This window comes from Mus musculus, chromosome 18, assembly GCF_000001635.26.
Source record: "Mus musculus strain C57BL/6J chromosome 18, GRCm38.p6 C57BL/6J".
Lineage (NCBI taxonomy): Eukaryota > Metazoa > Chordata > Mammalia > Rodentia > Muridae > Mus > Mus musculus.
This window is the reverse complement of record NC_000084.6, coordinates 43,207,313-43,228,739: the sequence shown is the minus strand read 5'-3', so window position 1 is coordinate 43,228,739 and position 21,427 is coordinate 43,207,313. Positions and strand designations below refer to the sequence as shown.

The 21,427-nt window shown below is 39.3% G+C and overlaps 1 protein-coding gene across 1 annotated transcript in view; it reads right to left on the bottom strand.

Annotated features, from left to right (window-relative positions):
• Stk32a (serine/threonine kinase 32A) overlaps nt 1–21,043 on the bottom strand; it is a 109,785-nt gene extending 88,742 nt beyond the window's left edge. The window contains exons 1-2 of the mRNA NM_178749.3: nt 20,900–21,043; nt 16,701–16,849 (exon numbers count right to left, since the gene is read on the bottom strand). Coding sequence (NP_848864.1) covers nt 16,701–16,752 — 52 coding nt within the window. The 5' untranslated portion in view covers nt 16,753–16,849; nt 20,900–21,043. The remainder of the gene's footprint in view (nt 1–16,700; nt 16,850–20,899) is intronic.
• Between the last annotated feature and the right edge of the window lie 384 nt (nt 21,044–21,427).

Genomic DNA, 21,427 nt, shown 5'->3' with positions numbered 1-21,427 from the left:
AGTGTCTCTATGTAGCTCCTATATAGACATGGCTAGGAGGGTACTAAGACTGAGTTGCCACTTTGAGAAGTGGGGAGATGGTGAGAAGAGAGGAATGTAGCTGCAGTAGGAGTCATCCCTCTGCCCATGTCCTCTGACTCCTGTAGCCATCCTCAATCTTTTCACTAAGGATGCTTCCTTTACAGAGGAAAAGCCACACAACAACATGGACAATCAACTATTTTCTATGCTTTTTGCTTGTTTATTTATTTGTTTTGTTTTGCTTTAGTTTTGTTTCTTTTTCCCTGGTAGGCTATTAGAAGGAAATGAATTTCTGGACAGATACTCAACTACTCTTGATTTTAGATCTCCTGTCTCACCTCTGCCTCTAGTGGCTCTGGACACTGCTCTTCCTAATGACTGGGAGCTTTCATTAGTGAATCTGCTCAGGACCAAGCTCTCTGTACTGTATTTAAAACTTGTTTCTCCTGACTATATTCTATCTGCTTTCTAGTTTCTGGTCTAATAGTGAAATATCTCCTGCTCTGATTTTTATACTTCTGGGCCAAGGTCTTAAACCAGATGAAGTTAGAGAAAATTTCAAACAGGGTATGGTGGTGAATAATGGTAATCCCAGAATTTAGAAGACTGAGCCATGAGATTGTGTCTTTAAAACTAGCCTGGGCTATATAAGGAGACTACCCCATCAAGAGAGAGAGAGAGAGAGAGAGACAGAGAGACAGAGAGACAGAGAGACAGAGAGACAGAGACAGAGACAGAGAGACAGACAGAGACAGATAGAGACAAACAGACAGAGACAGAGACAGAGAGACAGAGAGAGAGACAGAGAGAGACAGAGAGACAGAGAAAGACAGAGAGACAGAGAGACAGAGAGACAGAGAGAGAGACAGAGAGAGACAGAGAGACAGAGAAAGACAGAGAGACAGAGAGACAGAGAGACAGGGAGACAGAGACAGAGAATAAAAATACAAGAATATATTCTGTTCATATTCTCCTGATGGTGTTTTCTGTTGCCTATGCCATGGAATTATGATGCCTACCTTACAAGATGGTGGGAGGGAGTATGTGAAAAAATGCATAGTGAATATATAGAGGGTATCACATATACTTAGTAAACAAGAGCTAATTTTGTTTTTGAAAGAATTATATAGAAGAGTAAGAATTAACCACTTATTTACCATTTTCTGGCTTTGTGTCTTTGGTTAGTAGATCTTTGGAAATAATTTTAGACTCATCTCACTGAATCAAGAAATTGAAGCAGATGATAATTATTCTCTTATTTATAGCCCAAGGTTATTCCATGAGCCAAATTGGTAAAAAAAAAAAAAAAAAAAAAAAAAAAAAGAAAAAGAAAAAGAAAGAAAGAAAAGAAAAGAAATGAGATGCACAGTGTTTTTCTCGGACTTGGAGGCAAACACAATAGAGAGTGAGCACTTCATCTCTACCTCTCTCTAATTGGCTGGGTGCGTACCTGTTCTTCTCTCAAAGTTTCCGTTCCCTGATCCTCACTTTAGTGCATCTGATCATTTCCTCATAATGACTAATATGTTAAGAACAGATTGCTCACAAAGATACCTATGTTATGAGATCTGCTGTTATACGCACTGGTCCCTCTCCCTTCTGATGGCAATCTTCCTCTCCAAGTTAGCCCTAAATAATGTAGATTGAAAATCCCCTATACAACTTCACTCCCATGAACCATGAACTTCTGCATGTGAGCACAAACTTATTCTTAAATTTGGCAATACAACATGGATGCATTTGATGAGACCATGAATTGTTTCTCCAGATGAAGAAGAAGAAGAAGAAGAAGGAGAGGGAGAGGGAGAGGGAGAGGGAGAGGGAGAGGGAGAGGGAGAGGGAGAGGGAGAGGGAGAGGGAGAGGGAGAGGGAGAGGGAGAGGGAGAGGAGGAGGAGGAGGAAGAGGAAGAGGAAGAGGAAGAGGAGGAGGAGGAGGAGGAGGAGGAAGAAGAAGAAGAAGAAGAAGAAGAAGAAGAAGAAGAAGAAGAAGAAGAAGAAGAAGAAGAAGAAGAAGAAGAGAATTCACAGAACAAACTTAGCTTGTATAACTTATTGAGGTCCTTGAAAAAATATTATTGATCCTGAGCTAAGACTCAGCTCTCCTGTAAATGAATGATGCTCTTCTCTAAGACAGAATCCTAAAGTAAAACAGTAAACACAGGACTGTGTGAAGAGCTAATGACGACCTAATCTACTACCACATTGGAACCTTTAGTTTGTGGAACAATGTGCTAGCTATCCTGCATTATTTTATGTAATCTGCATTCATTTCTACTCAAGAAAATCAGATAAAATAGTAAGTCTTGAAGACAGTAAGTAATATACTCAAGGTCTTGGAGTTTGTGAGAGTTGAAATTTATAATCAAACCAAGAGTGTCTACTATAATTTGAGTTTCTCCTAAAAAGTTATGTCTTAACCCTTGACACATGGATAATATGATCTTACTTGGCAATGATTTTCATAAAAAATATGCTTAGCTCAATTTATAAACCATCAGCTCTGTGATACAGCAGTGTTAAGAAAATTTATGTAAAGAGTGACTCCAAAATCCAAGCTCTTTACTTTAGATAAGAGCATGTACTTCCTGTAACTCTCTCAAAATACAGGTAGAATGGCAAATGCTATGTGGCCGAAAGATATTGGCTAATAATAACTCCAGTAACAAATTCCTAGAGCATGTAGAAGATCTAGAATTATTCATTTACTATCAGAAAGCATTAGAGAGTTACTCAGCCATACTAAGATATTGATGGGAGCAAGGAATGTCGCTGGTACCAATTCTAGCCCTAAGAGGAGATTGTGTTTCTACTGTGTTTCCCTCACAATCTGACCACCGAAGTTTCCTATATACAACACATGCTGAATGAAATTAATAATGGTATATCCATGTTAATATCTGGTCTTTAGAGCACCTACTCCTTCTGAATAAATAAAAAAAAATATATCATGATGTCCAGGCTGCAGGCTCAGGCACAGTCCTAACTCCAGCTATTAGCTCACTATAAGATTTTTTCATGGACAATATCATCAAGGGATACAAGCATCATTTTTCATCCTCATGTACGAGCACATGCAGTCCCCATGTTAATTGCCTTGTACAGCTGAATTGTAAGAGTTTTCTTTGAGCAACATTGCTCCTAGAAATACACACCAAAGTTTAAAAACAGAAACCCAAACAAATACGTGTATACTACTGTCTAGAGCAGTAGGATCTCAATAGTTTGAGTAAATAGCCCAAGAGTCTACAGCACAAAAAAAAGTAAGCAACAGATGATGAATACCTCTGTAAAACAAAATATTATTTGACAACTAAAAATAATGAGATTCTGATGCACTTTGTAGTAATGAACCTGAGCAATGTGATAGAAACTAGACAAAAGGGGATAAGCTTAAAGGATTTGCCTTATACAAAGAAGTGTTTAGAATACGCTCATTCATGGGCACAGAGGTAGGAAGAGTTGCTCGGACCTGAGTGGTTGTTTCGTGGGCATCTTGTTTCTCACTAGAAAGAAAAACGGCTCTAGAGCTGAATGAGTTTCCTAGCAGTTATGTAACATGTGTTTAATGCGTCTGAACTGTACACTTGCACTGTTAAATATAATATATATTCCACTGTAAAATGCTAAAATATCTCACTTTTAACAAATGGTTTAAAAGCATCCATAAATTTTTAAAAGGTTGTTAATTATATTTACAAAAATATAGACCATTATTAATTAAATATATTATTAAATATATTATTGATTAATATATTATTAAATATAGACCAATATAATTATGTATGTTTATATTAACCCTATATTAATAAGCCAAATAAACTTCTTTAAATACTATTGTATTATATGTAAATGATTTAGATTCTCAACTATAGAGGATATTTATTCTTTCCTCTTGCAACAATTTTTTTCAAGGTTAAAGATTTATTAAATTATAGCATTATAGTATAAAAGATCCTTTGTTTTTAGTACTTACATTTAAAACTATGTATATTTTTAGGTATATTGAAATATATTTATGTTGTAGAATTTCATAGCCCAAGTTATAGTTTCAACAACTAAATTTTAAGTAAATGCAGTAAACTACAAACAACACTCGTGGAAGTGGGGTTCTAGAAGTATATTAATAACACCATGAATATATCATATGCCTCTTATAATTGTAGCCAGTCTTTACAAAGACTTGAATGCAATAATTTACTCAATAAGTCAATGATTCATTATTCAAAGGTATATACAAGAGACAGAATTGCCAGAGTTTTGTGAACTTTACACTCCAGGAAGAAGAGCACAGAAGTAAAAAAACAAGTAACTAAAACAATAAATTAAGGAATATCTAGGATAGTCAAGATGAAAGATACTGGGATAGAGAAGAAACTTGTGAAAGTAAATGCCTCAAAAAATTCACCGTGATGGTCTATAGGCTAAAATTAAGTTCTCCTCTGTACTTATGTTTTCTGAGCACTCTATAATTTATAAGCATTGCTTTTATAATCATCAACCTTCCTCTTAAGCCAATAGTTAGACATTTCCTAAGAATAGCCACCAAGAAGCCCACATGCCTTTCAACTTTCCCACAATAGTGGCGCATAAAGAATATGATGTCTGCAGTCTTCAGTGAGGTCCACGGGAGAACAGACAGGCAAACTGCAGTAAATAAGAACTTAAGACTAAACCAGAAATTCCTTTTAATACTGTAATCAGGCATTAACTTTAGAACAGTCATCCTTCTATTTTATACTCTGGGCAGAAAATGAAGTTACCAAAGCAGCATTTGAGTTTTATAAAATAAATACAGATTATATCACAGGCATCATAAGCGTTATGTTGGCCTAAAGCAATCTAAAGAAAGTAATGACGATATAAGAGAATACGTGAAAGCAGCCACTGGAACAAGGCTTAGACTCAATGTGAGTAACAAAGAGTAAGTAAACCCCACGAGTAGCTCCATGATTTGTTTGAGGGAAAAACCTCCAATCTGCTATAATCTAGTCCGTGAGGTCTGGCTCTGACTCACTGCAGAACTGAAGATGAACACCACTCAGGAAATGAAACTAGTCACAGCAATTTGTGAGCAGGAGTCAGAGCAAGTCGAAGACCGATTCCCCGAGTCAGTTCATTTAATTTTGTCACTTCTCTCTAGCTGTGCATCCCAGGAAGATATATCTGTAACTGAAATAACTGGGGTTCATTTTATATGGGGGTTCAGGCTCTGATGTATACATCTGATTCAAGACCAGTAGCTGAAACTTCCTGGGCCACAATGGATCCAGACCATGCATGCTTAAATTGCAGGCTGTTCTGATGATAATATACATTATGATTGTTGTCTGTTTCTACCAATTTATTTCTTATAGTTTTTTTTTTTTTTTTATGTTTCTTCTATATACTCTCCTTAGCATCTGGTTGTAGAATCAGGACTGGCTAAGAACATAAAATAAAGGAAATCACCAGATAAACTGTCATCATGGAGTAATGAACTATTATTATACCCTTTCTAGGGATGTCTTGGTGGCTCACACACCAGTCACCTTTGAATCAGTACACAGACTCTTAGTATTGTAGAATCTGGCAGAAATTTTGGTTCCCAACAAGCAGCTAACCCCTATTCCTAACAGGAAAAGTAGAAAGATATGGGCTAAGGTGTCCATTCCCAGGAAAAACTTTGTTACCACATTCTCTCTTCTCTTCTTCTCTTATACACACAGTTCAAGAATAAACTTGGAAGACCTTACAGAAAATCATAACCTAAGGGTCATACTCAAAAATAATTATAATATTTTGAGTGGCAGACCATGTGTGACCACCAAGATCCTACATTGTTGAAGTCAGCCCTGGTTCCAGTCTTCTGACTTAACTCTTCCTTCCCTTTATATTTCCTCTGGAAAGGTTTCTCTATCTGTCACTATACTAAGCTTCTGCTGTTGTTTCATCCACTGCTTATTTGCAGATCAAATGCCTTCAAGAAGTCATGCACATTTGCTATGTCCACTTACTTCCCTCCCATTTACCCCTAACCACCTGTCAGTACAAGCTTGTGCAATCCTATTGGCATGTTGGATACACCAGGTTCCAACACCAGGTTCAAGAACACCAGGTTCCTCTTTGTTTCCTTGCCTGTAGGCATGTCCACCTGTTCATCCAATAGGGGCATCCAACAGAGACAATTTCTCCCGCTCTTTCTCTGAATATTTTTATTTCTTAAATTTTAGGACAAACATTGTTCATTCTGATCTGCCTGTTTCATCTCCTTTCTTAGTTGGATCTCTCTCCCCTGCTTGACTTCTCAGTTTGGGACTTCCTCCTTTCTATCTCTGCCCTCCCTTAAGACTCATAGGTCTGTGAAGAACAAAACCCTGTGCCTCTATTTCTAGTCCAGATTTTGCACTCTTCACTAGACTTCAAGTTGGGTCCTACTTTGCCTCCGATTCCTGCAACAAAACAATGACTAAAACCAGCTCCAGCAGAAAAGTTTTATTTCATCTTATATTTTCAGGTAACTGACAATAATAGAAAGAAGTCAGAACAGGAGCTTAAGACAGAAATGGAAACAGAATTGTTTACTGGTTTACTACCCAGTTTGCTCAGTATTTCTTTCTTTCTTTTTTTAAGATATTTATGTATATTAGTGCTCTATCTGCATGTATGTCACTCGCCCAAGGGTGGTACCACCTACAATGAATTGGATCCTCCCATACTAGCCATTGACCAAGAAAATCTCCCCACAGACTTGCTTATAAAGCCAAGCTGATAAGGTTTCCTCTTCATAGGCGACTCTAGTTTGTGTCAGGTTGATAAAAACTAACCCACACCACTTGACAATACTAGTTTCAAGAGAGTCCATGACTATGTTTCTATATGTGCTGAGCTCCTATTACCCACTCTTCTCAAGCAAAGATGTGGAACACTGAGTCCCCTGTGATCTGTCCATATTACCCTGCTGCCATGCACACTCTAGTGAAGTCTGCTTGACAGGCTGAGAAGCCTGGGAGCACTCACGAGGCAAAGAGTTTCATGGAAACTCACCTCCTGGAGCTTTGGCGTTCACATTAACCCATATACTCACACCTTATCCCCACGTTAGTCTGGTGTATGGATCCATGTGCTCTCTTTTAGTATTATCTTATTATAAGTGCCTTTTAAGATTGAATTCTAACATAGCCAGAGCCTTCGCCAGTATTCCAAGGTTCCAGAAGCCTACAAGCTTGGAATCCTGTAAGAATGCAGTAAGGAAGTTACCTATTCAGTAACTAATTAAGCATTACAAAAGACAGAGCCAAAGCAGCTCAAGGCTGGTCTGCAAGAGTGTTTACCATGTAAGAGCCAGGGAATCCCACTGAGATAGAAATCTTCAGTACAGGCTACATTGCATATTAGAAGCAAGTTGGTGAATTCTTCTGACAAATGGAGATTCTCCACAGATACTTAAAAGTTACTAGAAATTATCAGGGCCCAGGAAATAGGGGGGTTGTGGTATTGCAGTATTCATGAGAAGGTCTGCTAAAATAGAACCCCTGGTGGTGGGTTTAACATTAGCTTTACACCTGGCTCCCTGTTTAGTGGCAGTGGCCTGGTCCCCGCCTTCTTTTGACTTATATTTTCCTTTTGTATTGTGTCACTTAGTGGATTGTATCTCCTCTGGTTTCTTGCTATTCTTCTGTATAAAAAGTTTGATGCTCAACTTGACAAATTACATTCAGATTCTACACAATCTCACATGTTGGTCTGTCATTCCCTGACTCTTTGCCCACCTGCGACCAGAGACCCGTTCCACGCAGACAAAGGGACCCAGAGGGTTTGCGGCACCCCGCATTCAAAACACCACTAGCTTCTCATTGTTTTATGGAGAAAATGGATGTTCTTTAAGCTTTCAAAAGTTTCCCTAAATTCCATCTCCAGTCACCATGGTGGTCCAGGCACTATGATATCATGCTTACATGATGAAAATGGTCCTCATAAAACAGATAATTTTATATTATCTTCAAGTCAGTTACTTAAGTGAATTCTTAACAGTTATACATTAGAAAATCTATTTGAAAAAGAAAACCTATTTTTTCCTTCCTTTCTCTCTCTCTCCCTCCCTCTCTCTCTCTCTCTCTCTCTCTCTCTCTATATATATATATATATATATATATATATATATATATATGCCCCATACATATATGCCCCATATACACATGTGTCATGTCTGTGTCTCCCATATATATGTTACACACACACATTTTATACACATGCGCACACACACAAGAAAACCTAGCACCAAATAACATTTTTTTACTTATCAAGAATAAGCACTGAAAACTATAATTTGATAATTACAATTAAAATGAATAATATCTATTATTATGTACTTGACACCAGTCAAACACTTCACACTCCACAAAAACGACAGGAGGCAAACACCGTTATCTACTTCCTTTTCCATATGAGAAAACAGGGCAGAGGCAAATTGCTTATCTAAGTTCTTACTACAAAAAAACAATTTCTGTTTTCACAACCTTCAAATGCTACAAACACGGCAACATGGACCAAAAGAGAATTAGTATTTTAATAGGCTTAGCTTGATGATAAACTTATTATCTTACACTAATATCCCCATTTTCCCACAGACAAATGAAACCTGGTCAGTTTGGCACTGATCCACAGAAAGCATCTGGGAACAGTGGCTCCCTGACAGCTTGGTGCTAGTTATGGGCAAAGGCAAGCTCACAGGCCCATTGCATCTGACCCTCGAGCAAAGAATGAGTCCAGCACATCATTGGTCCAGCAGCATCCCAGCCAAAAGTGGCTGCAATCGTTAAGGCAATGGGAGTCTGGCAAGACTTTTAAAACCATGATGGAATTTCTCCAGAGACATTGCCTCTGGAACAAATGATGTCTGCTGTGCACACTGTCAGTCCTTTCTTTTATGAGACATGGTGCCCCAGGAAGTCTGGGATTTGCTGTGACCCATCACTGGTGCCAAGACCAAGCAAAGGACACTAAGTGTTTCATAAATTTATTTGGACGTTGAAGTACATTGACACTCTAGAAGTCACCACAAAATAGAACAGTGAGGCAAGATGAAGGATTAATGTTTCCAACTTTTGGGTGCCGTTCAATTGACTCCACATTCCTTTTGGGAAGCAAATCCTTCTTTAGTCATACTTCAAGTGTAATACAGGTTATTATTATTAACTTGACTTATTTAGTGGAATTACATACTCTATGTGTGTGCAAATTTGTTTGTCTGTCTGTCTGTCTATCTATCTATCTATCTACCTACCTATTCTTCCCAACTTGCACATATTATCTTTGCAATCACTTGATTATTGTTCAAAGTAGTCACATTAGATCTCAGGGGTTGATATAAATGAGAGCTAGTGAAGACTGGATTACCAAAGAGCATATCTGGCTTCTTTGCTGCATCTCTTAAATGCAGACGATTTGCTTGTGGATCCAGAACGGTTCCCAGGGTGTGTACTAAATGAAATGGATTGAACTTAGCCCACCATCAATTTTCATACATTTCATGAACGAATAATTACTTTTGCATTTAACTTACTGGAAAAAAATTATAGAACATCATCCAATGACAACTGAGAATATCTGGGAATCCAAATATCACTGTCTGATAAGTTTTATTGGTAGTGTTTTTCATACTACTGACTAATGACAGAGTTGAAGCTGCCCATATTACCTACAGATCATAAAATATTATCTGGCCATTACATAAAAATTTCCAACCCTTGTGCTAAATTAGTCTCATAAACAAAATTAAGAACATAAAGATACAGACTCCTCAAATCAGAAACAAGCTTAATTGCATTTAGTTTACTGTGAACATGTCTCCAGGGAGGAGTGAAAAATAGTTTTAAAAGGAAAAGTCAAGGCTGTGCTTGGTAGTTAAATTCCAAATCTATAACCCAGAGTTTCCCAGTCCTCGTGTGCTATCTACATCGCACACTGATATCGTTCGCTGTCATGTCTTATAAGTATAGTACTCCATCCCTGGCTTCTTACTGCTTATCTTTCTACATGAAACAGCCCTAAATGGTTACATAGCTATGCACAGTTGATATCACTATGTAATCCATAAATTAAAGGCTAATAATATCTAAAAGCAAATCAAACAGCAAGGCTTGGCTTTCCAGCACAGTCTTCTTACACACTCTTATTGAAGACCATCTGCATACAGGCACAGGCTTACAGATTCAGTTTTTCCACTGACAGAGTTCTGAAGCGGAGACTGGTCACTGAGCCTAACCTTCTCCCACTGACCCTCGTTAGCTCCGTGGTTAGAGCAAAATCCACACTGATTAATAAAAACCCTGTGACTAGAGACTGAAAGTACCCCCAAGCAATGAGAAGCCTGAAAAGATAGGACAGCTACCTAATGAGAGGTAGTATCTATGATGGAGAGGTGGTAACCTGGGGCAGATGTAATCAGTTCACAGGGATCAAACTTCTCCTCCCATGCTCTCACATTGTAACACAACAACTTCTGCGCTTCCTCCTCATGATCAACCAGGCATGTTAATGAAAACTACTTAATTATGCATAGCTCTGGCACCCTCTTCTCCACCCTTCCTCTCCTTATACCCAGGGCTCCTGTCAGTTCCCTAAAGACAAACTTGGCATCACTGGGCCCTGTTATATGTTCCTTTCCCTAATATACCATGGTTAAATGTCTTTCTAGTTTGCACAGCTAGCCATCTCTTTGGTTGATATCTTAGGATTGGGCACAGTTTTCTGGAATCCCTGGAGCTAAGGCTTTTTCCTAAATCTTTAGTTAAAGCTACAAGATGACTGGACAAAAAGGTTTATCACCAGCAACTACTTTGTTTGTTCGTAAAAGTATTCTTGATATTAAAATAATCATAAAAATGTTTTTAAAAAACCCAGCTGTTACTTCAAACCAATACATCCAACATCCCAGAGTTAAACCAAGCTCACCTGTGTTTTCCTCATTAACCTCAATAGACATGAAACTTGCCGCAATGAAGAGTGTATGAAGAGGACTTAGGGAATAATAATCACTCTTCATATGCAATATGAAAATCCTATTATGTTTCTACAAATTGTCTTAAAAACATTTCACATCAAATTCTGTTCCTATTTCACCAAAATGGGGGAAATAGCCTGAAAGGATGCTTTTAAGACAACTCTCATTTCCTAAACTGAAACCCACAAAATATTTTGTACCACAAATTATTTAAAACTTTCCATAGAAGTAATGGTTTACTTTTGAAATATATCATGACATTTCAAGAAGACTGAGATCTTAATATTCTAGGTCATTTCTGAACCTTCCATATACCTAATAAGAGTGAGGATTACTAAAGAGGTGCTACCTTCCCATATTTGAATAAATTCTCTTTAATGTGTTTCTGATTGCCTCCAACACCCAAGTGCAAAGCCAAAGTGCTAACTCCAGCTTTGAGGTCTGTCTGTTCCTTTGGCTTTCTAGTTTGTTTCCCTTTTACTTTTCCAGTGCCTCTTCATGGACAAATTACATTCTTTCAAACTAAAAAAATATTTCCACCAGCAGTTAGACATAAGGTTATTAATAATCAAAGAACTGACTGAATATTAGGCTCCCAAGATGGCAGAAGTTCTTAAATGAGACAATTCTCATGAGTTAAGTTTTCTTTAATTTTTTTCTGGTCACTCCAATCTAACACAATAAATATAACATAAAGTAATATTGCTCTACTCCGATCTGCAATTCACCGACCTACCCTCTTGGGTAGCGGCATGTACGGCATGGGTGTTTAAATACTAAAGTCCTTCCTGGCTGGAATGGGCTCAGTCAACCTCCTCTTTTCTTTTTTGTATTGAAATCTCTGGCCAGTTTTCTTGGCTCAACATTTTGAAGAACCCCCATTGCCTCTGTCACTGAAGAAGATGTTGGAAACTGGAAAGAGCCACATATCCTAGGAGACTAGTGTTGCCAAATGAAAGAACATTGAGTTTCCACCAAATCCAAAGAAGAATGCCATAACTGAGCCCTCACTCGGGGCATTGATGAACTCTTTAGAGAAACTTTTAACCTAAGGCCAATTTTCCTTAGCTTAGGTACAAAAGACAGCTTGGCCTAACTAAGCCAGCTTTTCTCCTCTCTGCTCTCTGTGTATGCCTAGAGACACATTTCTACCCATCATCACTGCAAGACACCCTCTTTTTGCTGAATTTATGCAACTTTTCAACTTTTAAAAATACTAATTTAAGAAAACAAGCAGAACCAATTAGCAATTCTATCACAACCAAGAAAACCAAACCACTGCATTCAGACAGGCATACTAAAGTAGGTTTAACAACAATATTAACTTTAAAAATAAAGGTAGCTTGCATTCATTTTTTTGTGTGTGAATGACATATTCATTTACATTAGTAACGTTTTCTCAGCATACGGGTATAGTCATTAGCTGTGGGAAAAACTTGTCTGCTGATCAAATTAAGTTATTTTAATAGTCACTTTGGGATTAAAAGAGAAAAGAAAAGGAAGAAAGAAAATATCATCTCAAGAAGATAAAAGACAAGCCTACTGAGAGACCATGATTGGCTTATATAGATTTCTACAGAACCTATAAAATCCTGCTTTCTGTTAATTCAATTCAATTAAGATCATCACTAGTCAGCCACATTGAATGTGGCATCTGCTGTCACATTTAATCCACTTATTTCAAGAAGCTGAAGTTTTTACTTAAGTAAAAGAATCCAAGTAAAACAGTGAGATATTCCACGTAAAGTAACCACACAATTACTGGTAATTAATAGTAGTATTTACTAATTAGTGCCAGAGTTTCTTAGTTTGAGCTCTTTCAAGAACTTCAGCTTCTTGAAACAAATAGAGGCACATAAAATAAAAATAAATAAATCTTTTTTAAAAAAGAAAACAAAAAGCTAAATAAGCAAAATCTTATGCTCTTAGCTAACAAATCTCCCAGTTTGCATGCATCATCGTAGATCAACCAAAGTAACAAATAGGATAATTCTTTCAAGGTCATAGGTCAGATAAACCACCACAATATGCTGGTGTCAGGATGAGTTCTAACAAGGCAAGCTCACCTCAAGGGACTTCAAGCAACAATTCATCTTATTTCTTAATTATCTTCAAAATGAACACAACCACTCTTCTGTGAGAAATAACTTATATAACATTGTCTGAGAAAACTATTCAATATTCTTCTCAACTCTATATACTCAGAATATTAAGCCACTTAAAGCAAATATTAAGTACTTTTTTCATCACATTAAAGGGTTCGTCTCTGCAGCATTTTTTAAGTAATTAAATTGGCTCATTTAGTGCTCTAGATTCTGGCCCAGTTTGATTATTTATATAAAAATATAGACATAAAAATGAAATAGATATTAACATTCTTTGATTGGCCAGGGATTTGTTGTTGTTGTTGTTGTTGTTGCTGTTGTTGTTGTTGCTACCCATTGGACAGAAGCTTGAAAGCAGTCAAATCCAGCCTTAGCTTGTGCTCAGTCCGCAGCTGCACAAAGAGTCAAATGAAGCTCATAGGGATTACTGAACTAAAAAACAAACAGAGGCTGGGGGATGGCCCCGTGAGGAAAACACTTGCTACACTAGCATGAACACCAAAGTTCAGAGCCCCAGAACCCAAGTAAAAGAGAAGTGCAGTTGTAATCCCAAAACCGGATTGGAAAGAGACAGAAGCATTCTGGTGTGTGTGTTGGGGGGGGGGGGGGGGGGCGGAGCATTCTGGTGTGTCTGGGGGGCGGATTTCTGGCCAGTCAGTCTAGCAAAAACATCAAGTTCAGCAACAGACCCTGTCTCAAAACTGTACAGTGAAGATACCATTGAGGCACACACTCAGTGTCAACTGCTGCCCTCCATGTGGGAGTACCTGCACGCACACACACACACACACACACACACACACACATAAGCACAGAGTGATTTCATCAGAGGACTATGCCTTTCCATCTAAAAAAAAAAGGAATGATTCTATAAAGAAATATGACATTCATATGGAAAGTCATCTTGGACAAACTCGCATGCACCAATGACTGTCATGATGCAGTTGAGTGCACACTCCCCAAATTGTCATTCTCTAGGCTCTGAAGTTGCCTTTCCCTGTGTTTGAACTATCCTTCTGAGGCCTTTGTATAAAGAGCTTCTTCTAGCCCCAGCTATCACTGACATACTGTTCCCGAGGTCACTCACTCTTTTCCTTGGTGACTTCTGAGGTTTGTGTTCTTGATACATGATTGCCTTCCGTCTTTAGGTCACACCCTTCAAGAGAAAGAACAAAGGCCAGGCTGCCTTCTTCCTTGGTTCTCTGACTCACAGTTCTCAGACTTGCAGTAGACCAGTGCTTCTCAGCCTTCCTAATGCCCTGACCCTTGGATAGAGTCCCTCATGTTGTGATGACTCCCAACTGTGTAATTATTTTCATTGCTACTTCATAACTGTAATTTTGCTACTGTTGTGAATCATAATGGAAAACAACTGATATGCAGAATGGTTTTAGGTGAACCCTGTTAAAGACTTGTTTGACCCTCTTATAGGGGTCATGACCCACAAACTGGGAACCCCTGCAGTAGACTGGTAGCAGCCTATGTAAATGAAATGGGAGCTTTAAGCCCACTGGGAAGCATAGAGGGATGTTCTATTTATTTCAAATTTTCCCTTTATGGAGGCTGTTGTAGGTTCTCCAACTGGGTTCAGGACAGGAGAGAAAAAAAATAGAACAATCTATGGAGTGTCAAGACCTACCTGGTTTTTAAGCCTAACCCTTTTCTAATCTAACTTTATTGTTAAAATCATTTAAAGACAGTTATAACGTGTATCAAACCACAGGATACATAGCTGTCTCTGGCACCCCATAAGACGTGCTTTCTCAGCCTCACAACACCCTACCTTCAGGTGATGTAATATCCCTCAAGACTTAAGTATGAATTTGCTATCCATTTTCTGAGTCTTTTTACTATGCAGATCTTTCTCATGCAAACATTAGTTTTCATGTGAACCACATGAAAAGCAAGTCTACCGTATTTCTGCTTTTAGGAAGGGAGAGTCACATAACATTGCTAGTCTCTAGAGCCTTCCTTAAACTACTTGATAAAACAAAGGAAGACACCAACACCGAAAATAGCAATGAGAAGTTTAAGAGCTTTCCAGTTATGTAATTCTTTCTGTCCCCATGGAATATTTTCTAGAGAGCAGAATGCTGTTTCTATGTTGATAGTAAAAGGCTTGATCTTTGAAACAAGGTGTGTGGACCAAACACTCTGTATTTTAGTGTTTGCATCCAAACATTCAATACCAGAATGTGTTCATCAGGCATAGCAGGCATAGTGGTCTCCCGTCTGTGACAAACTTCAAATTATCCCCCATTTTGTCATAAGAACTTATTTTTAAAAGGTTCATGGCTATCCAAAACAATAAAATGCATCATGCAGACTGTCTTAGAAGTGAAGAATATGCATGTGAATCAAAATGCCATAACAGATCAGCTCCTTAAAGGAATGAGTGCATCTTTCTGACTTTTCTTTCTTAACAGCTGGAGGTTAGATATAAATGGGCCATCCATAAGTGTAAAGTCATGAGCACTCCTCTAGAGATGGGAGGAGACCGAGAAAATAAGGCATTTGGAGCCACTTCCCTAGCCCTGTGCTTCTGAGACAGCTAGAGAAGAAAGCATATGTCCCTTTTTCATGGTCTGTGTCTGTTTTAAAGATCAAACTCACAATCTAACACAATGAACTTTCCTGGATGATCCACAGGTAGCTGTGTTATTCAGCCAAACAATGTTTTGAGCTGGAAAGGATCTTCAGGGTTCTGTTCCACCTCTTGACTGAAGTGGAGTCCGAGCTAGAAGACTAGACACGTTTCTTGATCTGAACAGCTAGCTGATAGTAGAATAGGCTTAAGGTTCTATAGGATCCTGAAACTCCACATCACCCTTCACCATCCTGGTGCAATTAGAAGAACTCCTTGGAAGTTATTCTGGACTTGCCCTCTTGGACGCCTGAACAGCTTACTACGTAGAACCCAGTGTTTCTTTATCTAAGAATGCAGCAAAGAGCTACCACCCAATCCACTCCAACAAGATTGCCTAACCTTCTACCATGGGAAGGAAACAAGACATAGCAAGACCCTGGCCCCGTCCCAATGTGCCACTGCCGGGAATTGATGGGGAGGAAGGAGGATTCATGCCTGTATTACTCGCCTCATTAAGCCTAGCCTTTAATGTTTCCCCTTTCCTCAATGAAACTGATTTTCTTACAATGACCCCCCCCCAACTGTGAAATGTATGGGATGCAGAAGCAAGACAGTTTGAAATTAAGAAGGCATCTACCTTTTAAAACTCAATTCTTTATTATGAGGAGCAAGAGAGAGAAAGACTTGCAATGGGAGTAACCTCAACTGTCAAAGGAACAACAAAGGAAACACATAAATCATCTAAATATGAACCACAGGATACAGCACTCTTTGGAGCAGGGAAGCCACTTGTAGGATGGCAGTGATTATGAAAGTTGCCAAGGGCATCATAAAAAGTAAACGATACACTCTAGATAGCAACACACAAGGTCCTCAAGCTTCATCCTGCTGTTCACTCTTCCCCTATCCTTAGATACACTGTAGGCCCTCCTTCTCCTTACTGCGCTTATATTTCAATTTCACAAAGTTCCATTTTTTTTACATGCCAGTATGGCCCATTTCTTACCGTCTTCATTTTCATCAAACACTGGGGCTTTGCTTGAAGTGTTGGCTCCCATGGTCAAGTCTGAACTGACCTGGACAATCTAGTTACAGTATCCTGGAAGAAGCACTCATCTTCGTTCAATGTAGACCCCCAAGAGATTGGCTGGATACCTATGAGAGAGAGAGAGAGAGAGAGAGAGAGAGAGAGAGAGAGAGAGAGAGAGAGAAGGGACAATTCGTGTAATAGAGTATGTGGTGGATACCCTGAATCCAGATTGTAACAAAAACATCCACTTGTATTGATGTAGCAGAATTTTTTTTCTTTAAGAATTATAATAGAAATGACCATGGTGCATGGGGCAACAGGAGAAGCCACATTGCAGTGCATCATTAAAAGTCAACCTCTAGTAACAAAGTAAGAGGAAAGCAAAATACATCCCCAGGTATCAAGAAAACTTTAAAGTGGAATCAGTTAAGTGATGATAAAATAAGAATAATTATAGCAAACCTCTATATTAAAAAAAATAGGCTAACTTTATATTTCCTTTATTTATTTATTTATTTATTTATTTATTTATTCATTTACTTATTTACTTATTTGCTGTGTGACCAAGAACAATCTTAAAATCTTTATTCTTGAGCATGAAGTTGCCTTACTTTTCCACTCACCCCCAAAGGCACCACACTTGGTTGGACTTCACTAGCAAGTAGCTGGCTTCCGCCACTTTTTCTTCTCCTAAACTTGGAGTTGACAATAATCTTTACCCGAAAAGAGAGTACACATTTAACTCTTTGTAAATATGTGGCATATATATTCATACGTTGACACTGCGTGAATACACACATTTTGTGACATAAATTTTGTTTGTGTGGGGCACACTCTCTTATATAGCTGAGGCTGGCCTTCAACTCCTGTTTACCAACCTCAGCCTCAACAGTTTGAAGAGTACAGATGTTCACCATTATCCCTGGCTCTTACACATCTGTTACATGAGACCAGTGTGTAGAAACACTAGCCTGGGGTTTTTAGAATTATGGAAACAGTCTTTGTATACTGAGTATACAAACACAGATATATATGTCACATAGTACATAAAGTAGTTTATAATATACATGATCAGCAATCGCTAATCACACTGGAGCTCAAATTATACCATATATCTTAGAGATAAAATCTCCTTTAAAATGTTTATGTAATCATTGATTCCTTTAAAAAAAAAAAAAAAAAAAGTAAAGACTTGCCATCCAGGTGATCTGGTTTCCAGTCCTAAAAATTGCATGGTCATGGTCTTGAAACAGTTACTTAGCCTCTGACCACTAAAATGGGGACATAACAGTGCATCCTTCAGGAGTCACAAGCTCCAGTATCTTTAAATGCCAGGAAGCTCATACAAAAGACCAGACCAAACCAGGTACAGGGCACTTAGGAATTATGAGGGCGATGGTGGCAGGACTGAGTTAATCTAAAAATGCATTTGTGATCAGATGAAGAGACTGTGGCTGTGGAACACTATGGAAACACAGGCTACGGAAAGAGGGGATGAGCCAGATTTTATAAAAGGACATTTTAAAATTCAGCTCAGCTATGGAGCTCAAAAAATATTGTGCCTGGAGAAAACATGACTTATAGATGTAGATAGTAAAGCAATACAATTAAAGTAACTAGCAAAGTACCTGGCACACACAGTATGGAGAGAGTGTTTATTTCCACTACCTTGATAGGTGTAATATTTTCTTTGAATTTATTATTTTTTTAGCTCTTGACACTTGTTAACCTTTTGTTTTCTTTTGTTGTTACTTTTCCCCGTGGACTTTTTACACAGGAAAAACAAATACTTATTTAGATGTAGAATTAGAGAAAGTATCCAAGAGAGCCTTGTTTATGAATGAGTTATTTTTTTAAAAGAACTTGGGGAGCCCCTAGGTATAGAAGAAAAACTCATTTTTTCATTAGGAAAATGTAAGTCAAGCCTTCATTTGGAAGGAGGATCCATTAAGGAATTGCTACTTTTCCAACTAAATGCCAACTGCTGGCAAAATGCCTTATGATCTTTAAAAAGAATCATTTAATGGAGAGCAAAGAAAGAGTCAGCAATTAGGAAGTGACCAATTAAATGGGCTAGGGTTGGGGAGCGGGTGGGGTGGTGGTAACTGGTGGCTGAAGCAAGCTCAGTGGGATCGTTGAGGTCCAGGAAGATATCGAGAACTAGTGTCTATGTAAGTTAAAAACAAATCAAAAGGTTTCAGACAAGAGAACGAAGAATTGAGAAAAAGGATGTAGGATGCTCATTGCATTTAAGAAACAGCATGGTGTATCCTTTGTGCTCTATTATTGCCTGTAGTCTAGAAAAATAGCAATGTCTCTACTACCGACATTAGAAAAGGGAAATTGGTCCGACACATTTTAAGGAGCAATGACTTTTAACACTGCCGAGTTGGGCTATATTCTCCTGCATCTGGTAACAGTCTGAGTGCATGCTTTCACTCACATGGCCACTCTACCACTCTTGAATTTTTCTTCACACCTTATGTTTTTCCCAAGTAGCCCATCTTTCAGCTACGCAAGATGTGCCAAGCGTTGACCTTGCACACTGTCAGATCAGATGGACAAAGAGGTGGGAATATTATCAAGTTTGCCCACATTTCAGACTTCCATTCCGGTGTGCACATTTTATGGACAGCAGAGCCAGCAATTTAACTGGGAGAAAAGTTCACGTGAAGGGGGCCATTGCCATGTCACTTAGCATCGTCTTCCCCCATGGTAGCTACCACTCTTCATCTAGTTTAGAATTCCCTTTAGCCTTCTTCCTCCACCCCATACCCCCAACCCCACCCCCAAGTGCCTAACCAAATTAGATAAGTTTCTCTCTCATGACTAGAAAGAAATAGGCCTTTCTCTGACAGGAAAATGGTGACTCATTCTTTCCACTCTGTTGAATAGAGAATAGGAGAGATGTAAGCCTATTTCCATAAAACCTCTCCCCTTCATGACCTCGTGTTCCAGAGTCCTCAGCATTAGCTAAGCATCAAGTACAGCAGCCATGCACAGAAAGGGAATCCCTTAGCACAAAAGGAAGGTAATTTGTCTTACAGGACGGACAGGAGTTCACACTCTACTTTGACCCCATAATGACTAGATTGTTAAATGTGACCTAATTTTCTAATAGGAGCATCTCAAGTGTGGTTTGAAGCCTTGGACTAGTCAGAAGTCTCTGAGCAGCTGCCTCCCGAGAGAGTCCTAGAGTTGGAGAACACCAGGTCTGATGCAAAGATGTTGCAACATCTGACAGAACCATATAGATTTCATTATCACAACCTGTGCAGTCATAATTATCTTTCTTTGTGTGTGTCTGTGTGGGTTGGTGGTTTTTTTTTTTTTTTGCGTTCAAACTAAATTGAAAATATTTAAAAACACAGGAAAGGGAAAAAACAAAACAAAACAAACAGAAAGCATCCACTTTACCAACATTCCCTGTTAACAATTGTTTGGATTTTTAACTCTGTTTTCATCGTTTTTAGGTATTGAAAGTTACTGGTAAGTAAGCATTTCCACATTAGCCCTCAAGCTAAGTAGACTGCCTTTTCCCACTCTCCAAAGACAGCTCATGGGTCTGCACACACCTCCACAGTTCTAAAACGGAGAATTGTTTTAAAATAAGCCATCCAAACCTGAAGGAAGTGCACCTAACGTCTTGCAGCTCTCCTTAGCCATCCTATTACTGAGTTCTAAGAATGAGCATACACATCTTCACAGCTCCGATCTATGGTCTCTAAGTGTCGCTTAGCAATCCACGGAATGAACACAACACAGTCACTTTTCTGTGAGAAAGCGTTCAAACTTCTCAGCTTCAGATGGGGCAGGGAACCTTATGGAGACTAAGGCAAACAGGGGCAAACAATGCTCACTTACTTTGGAGCTGAATAAAAGACGCTGGTGGGAAAACTTCCCTTCATTCATTTCAGCTCAGAGAATATTTCTTGAAGTCTATGGGGCCACGGTGGTTCGAAAGTGGAGAAGCAGATAGGGGCAATAGCTAATGGTGGGTCCTTTCCTCCATCTGGTCTTGCGAGTCAATCTGAATGGTTGCCTCTGTGTTCTTTCTTATCCCCATCCCTTGAACTTCTCAGCTACGCACCAGTGCCCGTCTTCACATGGGGCGATTTCCTATGTATAATCACCACTCACCCAGTCTACATCCTTTCTCCAGCCTTTCCACTCACCTCACGATGATGCTTCCATTCGAGGAGCAGGGGCTGATAGCACTCAGCAGGCCAGGAACAACGATGGAAACAGAAGACACCTGCCGATCAGGACGCGGCTGAGCGAATGGCCCCGGCAGGACTGCGCGCTGGGCTCAGGCACCTGCGGCTGCAAAGGGGACCCAGCACAACCGCGCAGCTCCCCAGCGAGGGGCAGGACCCGGGTGAGGAAGAGAGCGCCAAGCAGCCCGCCAGGGGCGTCCCCAGACGGCGCCCTCCCCCGGAGCGAATTGCCAGTCGCCTGGATTAGAGCCAGTCGCCAGGGGACTGTGCGTCGCTGGCTGGGGGCAGGACGAGCGCCCCAGGAGGGCGAGCTGGAAAGCAGGAGGGCGTGGCTGGGAACCCCGGGCACAGGCTCCATCTCTAGCAGCCTGAAACTGAGCATTCCTCAACTTCCCAGACCCAGGGGAAAATGTTTCCCAAGGTAATACTTGGAGGGAACTCCTTCGACCTTGACCCCTGGCAATGGTGGTCCCTGAGAGGTAGTGG